This window comes from Durio zibethinus, chromosome 7, assembly GCF_047325235.1.
Source record: "Durio zibethinus cultivar Kanyao isolate XHJ-2024 chromosome 7, ASM4732523v1, whole genome shotgun sequence".
NCBI classification, from domain to species: domain Eukaryota; kingdom Viridiplantae; phylum Streptophyta; class Magnoliopsida; order Malvales; family Malvaceae; genus Durio; species Durio zibethinus.
This window is the reverse complement of record NC_143168.1, coordinates 25,757,752-25,777,711: the sequence shown is the minus strand read 5'-3', so window position 1 is coordinate 25,777,711 and position 19,960 is coordinate 25,757,752. Positions and strand designations below refer to the sequence as shown.

Genomic DNA, 19,960 nt, shown 5'->3' with positions numbered 1-19,960 from the left:
TGTTGTCTTCAATGGCAAATTTATTAAAGCTAGTGGGTCGGTTTATTTTTCGATGGTTGGCCCAATCCAACAATCTATTCGGCCTCCTTTCAATGGTTGGCTAACTCCAAACAAGTCAGCATCTTCTTTACCACAACCACCGATTCGACAATGGCTTCCAAGAAAAGGATTCATCGTCTGCATGCGAGCATGTTCTCAACCAAACTCACAGCATGTTTTGACAAGATAATACCAATTAATTTTGTTTGAGCCTCGAGTACAATAATTGTTAATAACAATTTCACTTCTAATGGATTTTCTAAATTTTTTTACTTCATTTTCTTTACCACATTTTAATCTATTTTATATTTAATGTGCTAAATCTTCAAATTTTAATCTCTTTTTGTTTTAATCAATTCTTTCATTCTTTACCACAGAGACAAATACAAGATGATCTCCAAATACATAAATTTACATCAAACAGGAATTTATTTGTTCTCAAATTAAAGGACATGAAATGCCACAGGGCTATGCATGCAGTATACATATTGATTATAGATTAATAACAAGAAAACGGACATTGCTTCCATGAAGGAAACATTATTTTATTTAGTGGATGCACACAATCCTTGTAATTCCTTGCTTTTGCACCAGTTGAGTTTTGAGTGTTTTCTCAATTCGTGATACTCTCTGATCTGGTTTGAAAGTGGATGTTGTAGTTATAAAGAACCAGTGTAAGTGTCACCTTGCACTTCAGTTGTGACAGTAGTTCCGTTATAAAGAGTGTCCCTTTGTGTGTATGTGAAGGGAACATCACACTTACCATTTGTTGGAATTACATCCACTGTCACCTTAGTCATTGGAGGCACAACAACTTTGTGTATAACTTCCAGAACAGTTGTCGAGCTCTTGGTCTCTCCCCACTCCACACCTGTTTGATAATTCTCTCTCTCCATTCGAAATGAGTGGAATTCCAACGTCCAAGGTGGTTTTCATACCTAACTTTAGTGAAAACCTATTCCTCCAAGTTCTAAATGTGGTATCTGTATGCGAAAGCTTCACGTCTTAAGTGGTGGATTTCTGGGTATAGTTACTAGCAGAATTCTTGGCCACGGAGAGGATACTTTGGTAGAAATTATCAAGATCATATTTGACATTATAAATTTTCCTCGTCAAGACAGACTCTTCCACCGTTAGCTGGGCCTGTTCAGTAATATTGGAGACGGTTGCATTAAGGCAGTTCGTCTTTCCTTCGAGTGTGAGGGTTTGCAGAAATTTTTGTTGCCCAAGTTGAGAAGACCTATTGTCTTATTGTCAACTTTGACGGGGCGAAGCGAGTTATCCTTGTTGTTGCTGCTCGTGTCATCAGACTCGGCCCAAATCCAATTCGGGTTGCGCTTCCAAAATTTATTGGAAGAAATGGACTTGATGCGGACATTTCCGTCGTCAACAACGAAAATCTCGCATGCCACAGTTGAATCGCCAATATCATCAGTTGCAAACTGCAAATATGGGTGATCCTCGATCTGACGAAGACACAGATAGTTATCATTATTTCCTTTGAATGCCACGAACCTAAGCACAAATTATTTTACTTCGTTTCTTTACTAGATTTTAATCTATTTCATATTTAATTTGCTAAATTTACAATTTTAATCTTTTTTTTTTACCATAAGCCAAATACAAGGCAATCTCTAAATCATATAAAATCATACCACAGATGTATTTATTTATTCTTAAATTTGGGATCTTCTCTTCTTTGGTTTGAAAGTCGATATTGTAGTAATTAGAACCAGTGTAAGTGCCACCTGGCAACTCATTTGTGACAGTAGTCCCGTTATAAAGAGTGTCCCTTTGCATGTATGTGAAGGGAACATCACACTTAACATTTGTTGCAATAAGATGTACCGTCACCTTAGTCATTGGAGGCACAACAACTTTGTGTACAACTTCCAAAACAGTGGTTGACGTCTTGGTCTCTCCCCACTCGACACCTGATTGAATTTCACCAGATAATTCAATATTTCCCTCAAAAATGAGTGGAAGGCCAACGTCGAAGGTGGATGTCACGCCTAACTTTAGTGAAAACATAGTCTTCCAAGTACTAGTCCTGGTATCTGTATAGGAAAGCTTCACGTCTAAAGTGGTGGATTCCTGGGTATAGTTACTGTAATTCTTGGCCACAGGAAGATCTGTTTCATCGTAGATCCTGGAATTATCGAGATCATATTTGACATTATAAATGTTCCTCGTCAAGACAGGCTCTTCCACTGTTAGCTGGGCCTCTTTAGTAACAGAAGGGACGGCTGCATTTAGGCAGTTCGTCTTTCATTCGAGTGTGAGGCGGTTGCAGAAATTATAATTGCCCAAGTTGAGAAGACCTATTGTTTTATTGTCAACTTTGACGGGGCGAAACAAGGTGTCCTTGGTGTTGCTGCTAGTGTCATCGGAATCCGACCAAATCCAAGTCGGGTTGCCCTCCAAAATTTATTGGAAGAAGTAGGATTGATGCGGACGTTTCTGTCGTCAGTAACGAAAATCTCACATGCCACAGTTGAATCACCAATATCATCAGTTGCAAACTGCGTATATGGGTGACCCTCGATCTGACGAAGACATAAATAACTATCATTATGTCCTTTGAATGCCACGTACCTAGGCAGAATCAACAAAGGCTCCCAATCAATGATTGTGAAGATATCACAACTATTACTATCACATAATGTGTAGTTGGCCATCACGCAGCGAGGAAATGCTGGATTACTAATCTGCCATAAGCATAAATAGCATCCTGATTGGACATGCTTGATTCGAACCGTAGTTTTTACGGGGTCTACACAGATAAACTTGAACAATGTGCATGACTCGTCGGATTGGTCTTCCTCCTCCTTGTTGGCGGTTGCAGTAATCCAGAAGTACTGCTCCAATGGATTTCCTCTGATGGAAAGATTTTTGGTTCGTACCCAGTATTTGTTGTTCTGACATCTGCTTATGTGCACCAAGCCATCTTTGCCAACAATCTCCACTTCAAATTTTGCGTATGGGACTCACAGCTTGAGTTTCCTTGAAGCTGAGATACCCATCAGACTCCCCATCTTCATGGATGTAGCCCAGATAATCGTTCTTGTCATTGGATTTGAGGACGATAAATCTTGGCAATATCAAGTTCATTTTCGGTAGCTCTCTTTCTTTAATTTGAATTTGAATTGATGATCTCTACCAAGTAACTATTAGTTTGCTCTCTTGCTTTGTTTCACTCTTGTGATTGCTTACCACAACCTCATAGGCTAGCTATTTATATCCAAAATTTCTTGCTCCTTTGGAATTGGATGATGGAGCGTGCATTTGAAACGTGCGTATGAAATTTCTACACACCTTCAGGATAGAGATTTTAGAGTAGGAAGTACTATATACACTTATTTGTAACATTATATTTGATACATTATATTCGATGCACAGTAAAATTTATAATAGTTAATGAATCATATAAATATAATGATATTTAATTAAAATTAATTTTGAAAATTTAAATTTTTAAAAAGCAAATAAATTTAATTTTAAAATACATTTCTAATTAATTTTTTATAAGGTATCATTGTGTGATTCTATTATAATGTATAGTATTGATACATTAATAGTATATCAAATATAAATTACATGTAAATTAAGATCTCAAAACAATATTTTTTGTAAAATAAAATGATATTTTGAAAATTTAAGAATAAATATACTTTTTTAAATTAAAAAACACTAAGTATTTTTAAAGAATTAAAAAAAAGCGTATAACATATTTTCCTTAAGAGTATGCATTTGCCCTTATTTTGTAGCGTACGCACGTGTCGGCATTTCGTCAGGTTGTATTTTGGAGACAAAGCATGGGAAGAGTTTTCGGGTGATACCTGCATGAAGATCAGTTATTTCCTTTGGGAATAATAAAGTTTGGGAGAGTTGTTTTAGATGGGTAGAATGAAATTTGAAATTTACTTAAGCTGATTAATATAATTATTTTTTTTAAATATTATTTTTAAATTCAAATTTTAATAAATATAATTTTTTATTTTTAAATAATTTTTTTTGTACTTAAAAAATGGAAGTGGCCCACAATGATAATATGTTCTTAATTTGACTCATTGTATTGATAAAATTTCAATTTTTTTTTGTAAAATTTAAATTTGGATCTCATTTTTAATAATCTCTCTTGATTATTGATTTTTAAATTTAATATAATTTTTTTAAAATTTACTATTTATTGTAACGACAAAGAGATAATGTCCTACTAACGTAGCTCTGATCAGTCTTAGTTTAGATCCAAAATCAGATCACACTTAATCTTTTACTCACTCAGTTTTAAGTTGCCTTGTTTGCGTGAACATCCTTTCTCTAATTTTCCAATAAAATAATTTTTTTTACTTGAAAGCCATTAAAGGAGGTTTAAATTCTAGAAACCCACGTCTCCATTTAACTTGAAAATAATTGTTTAGTGCGTATATCACGGACTTAAGGAAGAGTTTTAAATCATATATCAAATATAATAAGAAGGTCACTGGGGTCTAAAATGGTTCATACTACCTTTTTTTTGTGAGGTACATTGACAGGTAGGCTAATTCAAGACACCAAAAGGATGAATGTCCGAATCCTAAAATCATGCAGGTTCGAAATTTAAGTCTCGATCCGTGACACGTACACATTTATTTCATATGAATTGAACGTAACACTAAAAGATATAAGTAGAAAACATTAACTATTAAAAACGTGTTTTATTGTATTGTTAAATCTGTTGATTCGGATTATATAATTTTGACTCAATTGAATACTACATTCGAATACAAATTTAGTTTTGTTAGACATATAATATAGTTGTTATCCATTCGTCCTGATTTATAATTGGTGAATGTACAATTTTTGACAGCAAATTTTATTTTCCCTACTTCTTGGTAAATAAAATCAACATTTATTTAAAAAAAAAAAACCACCACCTATTTGTACGTCATTCCAATTTTAATTCATTAAAAGCTATAAAGATTAAGCAGAAAATTTCCCTCTATTATTTTTTATTTTCATATTGTTCAGCGACATAAGCTTCCGTGCCAACCATGGAGCTGTTACGCTTGTGTACAACACTCAGGTAATGGTTATATATGTCTATTAAAAGGGGCTTCTCGATAAGCAAGATGAATTTTAAACCAGTAACCTAAGCTAGAGACCACATGCGGAAGATTAATGTAGGCAGTATCCTATACATATATATTATTAATATGATGATTAGTTTAGGTTAACTAAGAATTAGTTTAGATAGCATAAATGCTAATTAATTAGTTTTTTAGAGGATGAGAGTTCAAGAGATGTTAAACGCATAATATCCTTTTATTTTGAGTTAAGTAAAGAAGATTTATGGGTTAAGGATAAAAACATGAAGAAATAACGTATAAAAACGAAATTTGACCATGCGGCGACCTCCCACAAGGTGGATGGCGAAGTTTCGGTGGAGAAAGTAATGGAACAAGATGAATCAGGGCGGGGCAATCCAGAATTTTCATTTGAGGTTTGTGAAAAAATTGATACTAGTATTTACAACAATCGACAACTTACGGTGCAGCATCACAGACAACGGTATAATTTTCGCCCAACTCTTGAGGCAATTTGATGATACTACTGTAATGTACAAAAATGGCTTTACAAGCTATGTTGCATAGAGCAATTCCAACAATAATTAGATTGTTTTAAAGAGACAGTCCACTTGCCTTAAATCAAGTAGGCCTCTCAATTGATTTTAGGTTGAATGCTTGGGTACAAAAACTATTATTCTTTTCTAAACATAGAAACTCAAAACAGAATAACTGTCTCCTTTTTTCTTTCTTTTTGCGTGTGTGTGTGTGTGTGTGTGTGTGTTAATTTCAGATGCAAATTCAACATTTCAACCATAGTCCCGTTGAATTTTCATGAGGTACTTGAGGAAGATGATCAAAATCCTGGCTTCCAGGCTTCCAAGATGGAAATTTGTAGTCCAGCCTATATCTGTAAAGAAAGTGGACATTACCTAAACAAAACATGCACTGAATTGTATTTGTCCCTGAGGTGTTTCATCCTCTTCTTCCCCAGCACCGATCCTCTAAACCTTCTACTGAATCTCCTTTAAACAAATCAAAGCGCTTTATATGCGATGAATTTGGGGGACATTTCGGATGGTTTCGTTTACATCTGCTTCGAGTGTTAGTTCAAGCTCGATGTGAAATGTGCAAGATTGGTCAGTACGCCTAGAAATCAAAGCCCAAGGCTAAAAGACAAGGTGGAGAAAAAAAAAAAAAATGCTATCCCATTTCAGTCATGAGCACATGCTGATACTTGACAATGCAAGGAAGGTGGACTGCAGTTATTGCTAACTAACAATCTTTGGTCTGGCTGGCTTATTGTTATCCTAGAATGCGATGACATTTATGCTTTACATGAATCTTGTCTTCGATTTCCAAAAAAGATGCATGACCACACCCGCTTCATTTGGTCGACACTCTACCAAAATCTGCCATGCCTGCACTTTCGAATTCGTTGGCATCAGCTATAGTTGTTTCGACTGTCATTTACATCTCCATCCTACATGCCTTAATACTTTGAGTCAGCCTCTAAAACATAACTTTCGAATGCTCACATAATTCATTTTTATATTTTGGGACAGTTGCCAAATTCGGTTTGATGTATATAATTCAAATTGATCTATACAGGCTTTTCATGTTTAGATGTCTCGAAATTTGTACCGAGCCCTTCTATTTCTGCACAGAGGCTGACATAAGGTTTCGTCTGAATGTGCAGAACATCACATTCAGCCACTTATTATTAAGGATTCATTTGTTGAGGATGTATCAGTAGAATATTATTACGATATTTGCGAGGAAGAAAGATTTTCAGAAAACCACATCTATTATTGTGAAGAATGTCATGGCTTGTTTGTTGCTGACATAGAATGCATGCTTTCTCGTGTAAACTCACATACGATGCATATCTACTCCCTCTGGAAAGAATCTTCTGAATCTTTGCTGAAAATTTTGAAAGGAAAAACAATACATAAAAAATAATTTGCATATAGCAAACAATTTCACATTTTCATACAACATGCATTAATTTGTTATCTCCTATTTACAGGAAAATTTGTTGGTCTAAACATTCTTGACATAGATTTATTGCAATTTACTAGGATTTATCGCTTGTTGGCATGATTGCCTAGTCTAGCTATGGTCTAAGCTATAGACATTTCTTCTCAAGAAGCACCTTTCGGTTGTTACTGTAGCTCTTACCAATCATAACGCTTTGAAAGAGAAATGACTTATTTTAAATAGATTCAAATTGATAATATATACTTCATGCAAAAAATCAACAAGTAATGATCAAGTACTATATATACTACTATATGTTTTTATAACTAATTAAGACTTCGATCAATTGATACTTTTGCTATTCATTTTTTATTTTTTTTTTCTGAATAAATTATTGTGAGAAAACAAAAAATAATTAAAAACAAAAGACAAATAGCAAAAACAAAGTATCAATAATACGGAGTATATTTGCTTCGTATAAAATAAATTTCATGATATATCTTAATTGGGTGCATTAAAGAATTTGAACTTGAAAGTAGATTTTGTGAACCAAATTGGAATGTCGATTGACTTTGTGAAGCAAGTAGATTTAATTAATCAGTTTTTCTTAAGGATTATGTTTTAAGTTACATATGACTGCATATTTTTTGTAATTACTATTCGTCCTACTAAATTGTATATACATATAATTATGTTTGATTTGTATAAATATAAAAATTATTGAGTTACGATTTGTTTTGACACATCAGATATAAAAAATTTATTTTTTTAGCTTTTATCAAATCTATATATAAGTTTTTGTTAATTTTAACCCTACCGTTTTCTTTTTTTTTTTTTCCGTATTAAATCATTATATCTAATTTAAAATTATCGGGTCTAATTAATGTAAATTTAAGTTATAGGCCTATCTTTGTATTTTGAGATGAGAGCTAAAATTTTAACTCTATTTAAGATGATAAACTAAATTTATCACCAATTTTTCAACAAGTGCAATAATAACACTACTAGTTTGTAACCCATGCAATACATGGATTATTTTGTTTATTTAAATATGAGTTTACACTGAAAAATTTATATTTTTCTTACAATTATATCTAAGTTTAAAATTTTATGAAAAATATAAAATATAAATCTATATTCAATTAACATGTCATAAGAAAATTAAATTTTACTATTATTATCTTGATCAAAATGTTGAAAATAAATGTGAAAAATAAGAGATATTAGATATGGATCAAAAAGTAAAAAAAAAATTGAATATAAATATAATATTAGTTTTTTAGGAGAACATAAATATTGAATGATCAATTAAATAATAAAAGAAGTATCGACATATTTTTTTTAAATTATGATTTTAATCAAAATATTAAAAAAATAAATCAAGAAATGTATGACAAACAAAAAAAATTGAATAAAAATAATGTTAGAAGAAGAAACCATCTAAATAAAATAAACAATAAAATTACGAAAACAATATAAATCTTAAAGGAAAATTGAATACGGAGAAAAATGATGTAGAACAAATTATTAATTATTAATAGACTTAAAGTGATATGTGTTTTTTGAATTTAAAAAATAATAAAGCATTTAAAAATTTTAAAAAATAGAAGAGATATATGTGATTTTAAATTTAGGGAAAATATTTTTGTTTTAATTATTTCTTTTTGCATATTTATGGTAAAAAACATCAATAATTTAATTTGTTTTTAAAGTTATCAATATTTAAATTAAAAATTAATTACTTGGTTAATGAGTATTTTGTCATATATTATTATCTTATTTACATAATGTCAACCTAACCCCAAACAAAAGTTTAAATTCACCATCTATATAAGAAATATTAATTTCATCTATTTTAGTTTTGATTATTTTTTATATATCGTAGGACATATGAAAACATTAAAAAATTAGTATTGTAATGCAAATAAAAAATAATTATAAGTATTATATGTTATTATTGACTTATGATCTTATTTAACTTATTAAAGAAAGTCTTTTTTATAATTCTTAACTTAATTTATACACTAAAAAATAATTTAAAGTGAAAGTTGATTATATATTTATGTGTCAATACTATAAATTGTCTACATAAGATTACATGCAAGCAAACTTTACCATGCATGTGAATATGCTGTAATATAATATTATATATGATTTGATTAAAAAAAATAGGCATAGGTCTAGAAGAATTTGAATCAATAAAACAGTTACAAAATAAAATTTAGAATTCAAATAATAAGGGAAATATACATAAAATAGTTTCTATAATAATTTTCAATGCTCTAAAAAAAATGTAACTTAAAGGGAAAAACCACAGCGGTAACATATTCTCAACCAAACTCATAGCAAGTTTTTACATGATAATACGGAAATACAAATTAATTTTGTTTGAGCCTCAAGGACAACAATATCAATTTTAATTCTTAATTATTCACTTGTAATGGATTTTGTAAATTATTTTACTTCATCTTCTTTATCAAATTAAAACCTATTTCATATTAATGTGCTAAATTTACAATTTTAATCTATTTCTTTACCATAAAAGACAAACACAAAATAATATCCAAATCACATAAAATAACACCACACGTAGATTTATTTTTTCTCAAATTAAAGTACATGATATGCCACAGGGCTATGCATGCAGCTTACATGTTTATTGTAGTTTAATAATAAGATAAAAAGCATTGCTTCCACCAAGGAAACACAATTTTATTTAGTGGATACAGCACACACACACACACAGACGTAGCACGTACAATCCTTGTAATTCCCAAATTGTGCCCAAGAGGAGTTTTGAGTATTTTCTCAGTTCGTGATCTTCTCTTCTTTGGTTTCAAAGTGGAAGTTGTAGTAATTAGAACCAGTAAAGGTGCCGCCTTGCACTTCAGTCGTAACAGTGGCTCCATTATAAAGAGTGTCTCTTTGCATGAATGTGAAGGGAACATCACACGTACCATTTGTTGCAATTAGATATACCGTCACCTTAGTCATTGGAGGCACAGTAACTTTGTGTACAACTTCCACAATAGCGGTTGATGTCGTGGTCTCTCCCCACTCGGTAGCTGATTGAACTTCACCGGATAATTCAACTTTTCCCTCAAAAATGAGTGGAACGCCCATGACGATGGTGGTTTTCATACCTAACTTTAGCGAAAACGTAGTCTTCCACGAACTAGTCTTGGTATCTGTGTAGGAAAGCTTGACGTCTAAAGTGCTAGATTGCTGGGTATGGTTATCTGCAGTATTCTTGGCAACAAGGAGGACTCTTTCGTCGTAGACCCTAGAATTATCAAAACCATATTTGACATTATAAATGTCCCTTGTCAAGACAGGCTCCTCCACCGTTAGCAGGGCCTCTTTGGTAACACTGGGGACTGCTGCATTAAGGCAGTTAGTCTTTCCCTCGGTTGTGAGGCGCTTGCAGAAGTTATTGTTGCCCAAATTAAGAAGACCAATTGTCGTATTGTTAACTATTACGGGGCGAAACACGGTGTCCTTGTTGTTGCTACTGATGTCATTAGAGTCCGCCCAAATCCAATTTGGGCTGCGCCTCCAAAATTTATCGGAAGAAATGGTCTTGATGCGGACATTTCCATCATTAGTGTTGAAAACCTCGCATGGCACGGTTGAATCACCAATATCATTAGTTGAAAACTGCAAATATGGGTAACCCTGAATCTGACGAAGACACAGATACTCACCATTATTTCCTTTGAATGCCACGTATCTAGGGAGAATCACCAGCGACTGCCAATCAATAATTGTGAAGATATCAAGGCTGTTATGATCATAAACTTTGTAATTTGCCAACACGCAGCGATCAAATTTTTTATTGTTTAACGCCCATAAGCATAAATAGCATCCTGATTGGACGTGCATAATTCGAACCGTATTTGTTGCAGGGTCTACAGAGATAGTCTTGAACAATGTGCACGACTCCTTGGATTGGTCTTCCTCCGGCTTGACGGCGGTTGCAGTAATCCAGTATTGCTCCGCTGGTTTTCCAGTGATGGAAAGATTTTTGGTTCGTACCCAATATTTATTGTTTTGACAGCTCCTTATGTGCACCAAGCCATTAGTGCTAGCAGTCTCCACTTCAAATCTTGCATATGGACTCACAGCCTCAGTTTCCATGAAGCGGATATACCCATTAGACTCCCCATCATCACGGATGTAGCCCAAGTAATCGCTCTTGTCATTGGATTTGAGGACGATATACCTTGGCAATGCCAATGTTAAGGCCAAAGCCATGTTTCGCTAAATCTTTGAATTTGCTCTCTTGGTGTTTGTCACTCTTGTGCTTGCTTACAACATCCACCTACTTACCACAACCACCTACGTTACCTATTTATATCCAAAATTTCTTTGTCCTTAGGAGTAGGATGATGGAGACTGCATGTGATTATGTGAGACATGTGTATCATCTGACCAATAACACTTCATTTTCTTTTTATTTTATTTTATTTTATTTATTCCTTTGCTCTGCATTTAACCCGTTGTCATTTTAAGAAATTAATGTATTTATAGGATGTAATTGTTATAAACATAGTGAAAGATAAGATATATATAGAATTTATATTTCTTGTATTATCATTGTCAATTAACATATAATAATATTTTATAAAAATTTAATTTTAAAATAAAAAACAAATATGCTTTATCCTTAACTGCATATTTAAAATTAATTTTTAATAACATTTTATTATGTCATTTATCAACCTGTAAAATATTATACATTGATAATATATTATATATAAATTTAAATATATAATATATTATCAATGTATTTAACTTCAAATTTCATGAAAATATATAAGTTGTAAAAAATCCAAAAGATTAAGAAAAAAAAAAACAACATAAATAATATTTAAAAATAAAAAATTATTAACACAGCATAAAAATAATAAATATACTAACAACTGATGTAAATTAAGTTAATGTTTTATTTTTATGATAATATGAAATTAAAAAAGAAAAGCTAATTAAGAAAAAATATTGGAGTTGGTCCAAAGTTTAGTAGAGAGAATATATTACTTATAATAATTATGATATAATAAAGTAAACATAATTTAAAGTTGTGTAAAATTTATAAAAATTTTACATAAAATTTATATTTATAAACAATAAATTTTTATATAATTTTTATGATAATTAAGTAATTATAAAATTATAATAAAAATTATAAATAAAACGCTCTCTTAATAAAATAGCTATATTCTTTGATTTTCATAATAGGCTCCATTATGTTTCCAAGATAAAGGTATCATGGGTGCCTGATTGAAAGGAGGGTACTGAAATTAATTAATTTTCAATTATTATATTTTTTAATCTAAATTTATTAACATTTCAATTAATTTTTACATACATTACTAATTAATCACTTTAAAATTAAGTATAATCGCTTAAGTTTCATTGATAATGGATATCCATCCGCATTGATTTAAGAGTTAATAGAAAGTTTTCTCAAAGAGGAAAAGAGTTAATACAAAGATGAGGAACAAGGCCGCATATAAACAAAAAGTTCGCTTACTTTTTGTTAGACAAAATTTTGCTGGTATGAATACTTTTTTTTTTTTTTCTGTGTTTTTAATTAAAAACATTATCTTTCACCAAACACTGCCAAATGCAGATTAATAATTTTGCCTTTCCAAAACCTGCCAAATTTGCTTTAAATTATTATATGAAATCAGATTTATTGAATCTAAGTATATAAATATTGTTTACAGCACTTGTCTTGAAGGACAATAACTTGAATGAATCGTATCAATCAAATATATATAAATATTACAAGCTGTTGACAGCACCAGGATAATAATTTCAATGAATTGTGTCTACCAAATAAATAAAATTTACAGCTGTTTGACAGTATTTATGGTAAGGATAATAATTTCAACTAATCATGGCAATCAAATAAATAAATTTTACACCTGTTTGACTTTAATAGCATCAGGACAATAATTTCAATGAATCAAGTCAATCAAATAAATAAATTTTATAATTATTTAACAGTATTTATTGTCATGGATAATAATTTTAATGAATCGTGATAATCAAATAAATAAATTTTACAGTTGTTTCATAGTACTGTACTGTTTAACAGTATCGGAACAATAATTTCGATGAATCATGACAATAAAAAAATAAATTTTACAACTGTTTGACAGTATTTATTGTCAGAATAATAATTTCAATGAATCGTCACAATCAAACAAATAAATTTTACAGCTGTTTGACAGTATTATTTAATAGCTTCAGGACAACAATATGAATGAATCATGACAATCAAACAAATAAATTTTATAATTGTTTGACTTTTACTAACATCAGGACAAGAATTTCAATGAATCATAACAATCAAACAAATAAACTTTACAGCTGTTGAACAGTACTATAATCCTTTAATTTTGGTAATATAATTTTTTTATTTAAATTTAATTTTTTAAAATTTATTTTTTAAAAAAATATTTTTATTATGAAATCAACATTATTATTGTTATTACGTATTCTATAAATTCTTCAACGCTTTGGTGGAATTTATAGAAAATTATTATTTAAAAAATATTTTGAGAAAATTGATCATTTACAAAATTTTTGAAATCTCGTCATAATATATTTTATTTATTTATTTCGAAAATGATTTCAAGAACATCCTGATTCTTTGGTGAGTTCCTAAAATTTATTAAGCAAGTTTTAAGATTATCCTGACTCTTCGGTGAAATCCTAAAAATTTTTAATAAATTTTAGAATCATCTCAACCTTTTGACAAGATCTTAAATAAAATCATTTTTTTATAATTAAAGGAATTTATTAATTAATTTTTATTATGATTATTTTAAAAAAACTTTTTATTATTTATTAATTATTTTTATTATAAAAAAGAAATTAGATTATCCTTTCACTAGAGAAATCTAAATATTTATATCTTACTCGTATTAAAGAAAATCGAACTCTTTTAATTTTTATTTCTTTTTTAAAAAATTCAAAATATTAATTGTTATTATTTTTTATTTTTATTTTTATTATTGTTTTACATTGTCTAAATCAATCTTTATTTTATTAAAAATAATTTTGAATTATCTCAACTCTATGGTGAAATTCAAAAAAATTATTTTTACTTGTAATAATTAAAGAAAACTAAACACTTTTAGCTTTCTTTAAAATTACATTTAAAAGATTTATTTAAACAATTTATTTTTATTTTATTTATCATTTTTTATAATTTATTTTTTTAGCAAAAATTATTTTTTTTTAAATTATCCAAACACTTTGGTGAAATTTAAATAATATTTTTGCTTGTAATAAAAATTTTATTTTCATTAAAAAAGTTATTACTAAATTTTTTATATTATATTTTTAAGTCCTTATATTATTTTAGTTTTATTTTTATTTTAAGAATTATTAATATAAAATAACAATAATAATAATAACAATAATATCATGAAAAAATAAAAAAATAAAAAAATCAACATAAAAATCAATACAAAATAAATATAATCAAAATTAAAATAGAAAATAAAAAGAAAAATAAAAAAGAAAACCTGCGAAACGGGTCGGGTTGACGCTCGAGTCAGCGCGCAGATCATGCGCGGGTCGAACTCGGTTCAGACATCCAAAACGACATCGTTTTGAAAGGCCTATAAAAAGCCTATTTCTGTTTTTTTCTTATTTTTTTTTTCCCTTCTCTCTTTAACTCAGAGCGAATGAGAATAACTCGAATTCGATTACGAATTAAACTCGAATTTAAAAAGTAAAATTTGATCAAACTTGAATCGAGTATCGAACTTTAAATTATAAATCGAACTCCAAATTATGAATCGAATTCAAACTTATTATTATTTCGACTCAATTCGATTCATTTAAATCCCTAATAAAAATAATAATTTCAATGAATCGTAACAACCAAATAAATAAATTTTACAATTGTTTTATAATACTGTTTAACAGTATCAGGACAATAATTTCAACGAATCATGTCAATTAAATAAATAAACTTTACAGTTGTTTGACAGTGTTTGTTGTCACGGATAATAATTTCAATTAAACATGCCAATCAAGTACCAATGAATAATGACAATAAAACAAATAAACATTACAGTTGTTGATAGCACTGTTTAATTGCACTTGTAGAATTTTTTAATTTATTTTTATTTTTATCTATTTATTTTATTTTTTTTATAAAAAATTTTCAATCGGAGAAGTCATGATTTTTTTTAATTTTAATTTTTATATTTAATTATAAAATATTTTAGAAAGTAGGATCCACTTTTTTTCACCATTGGCATTTTATTATTTTTTTTTACATATTTTCTTTTTCAATGGATTCACTGTTTTGAGATACTACTTTTTGTTTTTTTTTTTCAGTTTTATTTTATATCTATATTTTTATTAAAATATTAATTATTTCGCTTGTTAAAGCCACATCTTCTGGCAATTATCCTGAACCAAAGATCTCCGGGGGTTGCCCGGAGGCAATGGAAATGATGGCGAAACGACCAAAAATAATGGAAAAAGAGGGTTTTTGGAGATTGTTGATTTGAAGCTTAACCTTTCAACAACTAAGGAGGCGATGGCGAACGAAACTGAGAAGATGAAGGAGAAGAGCTCTGTTGCTCCTCTATCTACTGACCCTGCAAAGCCCCCTGCAAAGTAAGCTACCCATATCTTTTCTTGGTTATCTTGTTTCTCAATATTTGTTTTTTTTTCCGTCTTTTTGTTTATTTTTTTTTCCATTTCATTTCCTTTAGAATGAAAGTTCATTTGATTAATAATGAAATCAAGAAGTGAGCATGCATTTGCATATGCATCAGTTAATTTATTTTTCAGTGAAATTAATTTCTTGTTTTTAGGGTTTTTTTTTTCTTTCAATTGTTGAATATTAATTTGGAATTGAAGAAGATGAGTGTCCATTGAATCTTGGCCTTGTAAAGTGAAAAAACAGTTTAATTTTGATATTTGATGGCTTTGGTTGTTTGTCGGGAAAAAGAGGGAAAAGAACAAAACATGTGGAATCTCTACTACTTTTCCTAACAGCCAAACAATAATTCAAAGTTTTTAACAGGAAAGTGCCTTAGATAGTCCACAGCTAAGCTACCAAACTTTGGTAAATGCCAAAAGTATTACCACATTCACCTTCTCAAAAGTTGATAATAATATTTTTTACAATAAAATTCAAAAAATAAAGGAAAATCAGAATGGAATTCCAATAATTTTATGTTATTTCATTCGTATGACCAATATGATTAATGTTATGGTAAATTTAAAATGATCTAGTAACTTAAATTTGAGGGCACATTTGATTTTAGGGCACAAGTGGTGGGATGATTATCATGTTAGGAAAATGAGATTCAATCTCATGTAAGTAGTTTTGGATCAAGTAAAGGTCATGGGTTTTGATCTTTTATTTTACATAGAACCATAGTTACTTAATAAAAAAGTGGTGGGATTGTTTTAGGTATGTGTCGAAAATCAAGTAGAAAAAAAAATTAAAAAAAAATAGAGAGAAAAAAGAGAAGGGAGAGTTGGTTGAACAGAAGTCGATCCGTGTTTCAATTGAGTTAGAATCTTGTCAAGAGATTTATGATTCAGAGTTTTACATTTTGAACAGTGAATAACGGGTTTGAAGCTCTTTAGGAATAAATTCAGGGTATATTTGTTGAGTCACTTATTTGGTGAGATTTCTCTAATTGTTTTTCTAGTTATTGATTAGTTTTAGTTTTAGCTAGAAAAGAACTTTGTATAACTATTATTTGATAGTGAAGATTTTTCTGGTGGTCTGTGATTTTTTTTTTCTACACTGAAGGATTTTTCACTAAATCTTGGTGTGTTTTTTTTTTCTTGCGTATTTGATTATTGATTGTTATTTATTATTTTTGTATTGTTGTAATTATTGCTTCAGGCGCAACAAGTGGTATCAGAGCAAGGGTTATTTTGAGACATCGATACAAAAGTAACCCAGAATAGAAGTAAATTTTGTTTGAGATAATGGATGGTGATACATGTTTCATGATAAAATTGACAGCATTGAATTATTCAATTTGAAAGTTTATGATGGAAGATCATCTATACTGTAAAGATTTGTATGAGTCAGTATTGGATGATTCGGTTAAACTAGCAGATATGAAAGATGAAAGTTAAAAGAAGTTAGGTAGAAAGATGTTGGTTACAATCAAAAAATGGGTTAATATCAGCATATTTCATCATGTAACGCAGGAATCAGATGCTCACATTATTTGAAAAAAATTGACAGTATTTTATAAGAGAAAAATAGGTATGAATAAAGGTATGTTTATTAAAAAGCTTATAATTTTATAGTACAAGGATAGATGATCTATTACAGAGTACTTGAGTAATTTTTAAGATATATTTAATCGGATGATTACTATGGAGCTTAAGATGGATGATGAAATGAAGTTATTTTTTTTTAGTTCATTGTCAGACAGCTGGAATATTCTAGTTGTGACTGTTCTCAATTCAGCTACTGATTATAAGGTGACGTTGGAGATGATAAAAAATAGTATACTTAATGAAGAAGTAAGACGAAAAGATGTAGATTTTGAGAATCAAGCTCTAGTCACAGAGAACAGGGATAAAAACATCGACAGAGGTCAGGACTCAAAAGGTCATGGTAAGTTTAAACATAGATCCAAGTCTAGAGGTAAAGTAAAGTGTTTTCATTGTGGTAAGGCAGGTCATATAAAACGAAATTGTAGAATCTTAAAGCAAGAGCGAAAAGATAAGAAAGATAAGAGTTCAGATGATGACAATGTTACAACAGCAAATTCAGATAATGATTCAGTTATTTTAATTTGTACACATGATGATTGTAATCATGTTAGTGATCCCGACGTTGAGTGGATAGTTGACACAGGAGCAACATATCATTATGTTTTTAAGAGAGTTGTTTACAACTTACAAAGTAGGAGATTTTGGTTGTACCAAAATGAGAAACAAGAGTGTGTCACAGATTATTGGGATTGATGATATTATTGTACAAACTAGTACATGTTGCATGTTGACTTTGAGGGATGTCAGACACATTTCAGATATGAGAATGAACTTACTTGCTATTAATGTCCTTGATAAGGAGGAATATGAAAGCCGACAAAAGAATGGACAATGAAAGCTTCTCAAAGGATCTATGGTAGTTGCAAGAAGAAAATTATGCTGCATAATGTATAAGACATGGATGCAATTGAATGATAACTAGGTAAATATCGTTGAAAATGATGCTTCAGCAAACTTGTGGCATAGGAGGTTGGCACACATGAGTGAAAAAAGGTTACAGGTTTTGGCAAGACAGTTTTTCATTTCCTTGACCAAAGGTATGTCTTTCGATTCATGTGATTATTGTTTGTTTGGTAAGCATCATAGAATTTCTTTTCGTAAAAGTTCTAAAAGAAAAGAGAATAGATTGAAATTAATTTATTAAAATTAATTTATTCTGACGTATGTTGTTTCATTGAAGTTGAGTCATTAGGTGGTAGCAGATATTTTGTTACTTTTATTGATAATGCTTCACGTAAGACTTTGGTGTATATGTTGAAATACAAAAGTCAGGTACTACAGTATTTTTAAAAATTTATGCCATGATTGAGAGGATGACAGGATTACCCTTGAAGTGTATTCGAACTGATAATGGTGAAGAATACAATGAATCACACCATTATGAAAAAAGTCAGATGTATGTTGAAGATGATAAAATTACCAAAATCATTCTGGGGTGAAGCAGTCAACACAGCTTGTTATTTACTTAACAGGTCACCATCAGTTCCTTTGGGCTTTGACATTCCAGAAAGAGTGTGGACAAGGAAAGATACTTCATACTCTCACTTAAAAGTTTTTGGGTGTAAAGTATTCATGCATGTGTCGAAAGAGCAGAGATCAAAGCTTGACAGTAAAGTTACACAGTGTGTGTTTGTAGGATATGATGATGAGAAATTTAGCTATAGGGTATGGGATCCAGTAAAGAGAAAGACAGTTAGAAGCAGGGATGTGGTCTTTCATGAAAAAGAAACCATAGCAGACTTTGAGAAAAATAAGAAGACTACACAGGTTACTGTTGAGTGTGATGTTTCAACACCGACAGAGATTTCACAAGAAAGAGCCACAGATGGTAAAAATGAGCAAGAAACAAAACTTGAGGATATGAATGAGCCAATTACAGTTGGTGATGAGCCAGATGCTATTAGTTTTGAACAGGGAGAGCAATCTTCTCTACCTGAGAGTGTTAAGTAGGGGGAGCTACTTTCGACATCAAGTGATGTAGAGTCTCAGTCCAGGAGATCTACTAGAGAGCGCAGGCCATCTACCAGATATCCAAGTTTAGATTTTATTTTAGTTACCAGTGAAGGAGAGCCAGAAAGCTTTCAAGATGTGCAAGCTACTCCGGATAGAGAGCACTAGTTAAAAGTAATGAAAGAAGATATGGAGTCATTGCTGTAGACACCTAATTAGGTTCAGGCCCAGATCAATTGGGTATGGCCCGAATGGATAAGGCCCAATTTAATTTTTATCCTGTATTATTATTATTATTTTTTCTTTTGTATTTTATGTATTTTATTATTTATTATTATTATTATGTATTAACATATGTATATCTTTATTTATTTATTTATTTTTTTGTATTTTATTTATATAGTTATATATTTATTATTATATCATTATTATTATTATTATTTGGGTTTATCTTATTTTATTTTTTATTATTTTTTTTAAAATTATCTGTTAATTTTATCTGATTTTTTTTCTTGATTATCTGATTAGTATTATTATTTTTTTGTTTTTTTTTTTGATGACTGTGATTGAAAGTTGAAGAATTTCATTGTGAATGAGAATTCAATCAGAAGAGTCTAGATTGGATTCAAAGATTGAATTTTCGTCCAAGGAGGAATTGG

At 30.0% G+C, this 19,960-nt stretch overlaps 1 protein-coding gene and 1 pseudogene across 1 annotated transcript; both read right to left on the bottom strand.

Moving 5' to 3' along the window:
- LOC149518246 (uncharacterized) lies at positions 1-3,381 on the bottom strand (annotated as a pseudogene).
- Positions 3,382-9,637: 6,256 nt separating this feature from the next.
- LOC111277578 (uncharacterized) lies at positions 9,638-11,401 on the bottom strand. Its single transcript, XM_022863996.2, has one exon. The coding sequence runs from the start codon at positions 11,316-11,318 to the stop codon at positions 9,873-9,875; it is 1,446 nt and encodes a 481-aa protein (XP_022719731.2). The 5' UTR covers positions 11,319-11,401; the 3' UTR covers positions 9,638-9,872.
- Positions 11,402-19,960: the final 8,559 nt, after the last annotated feature.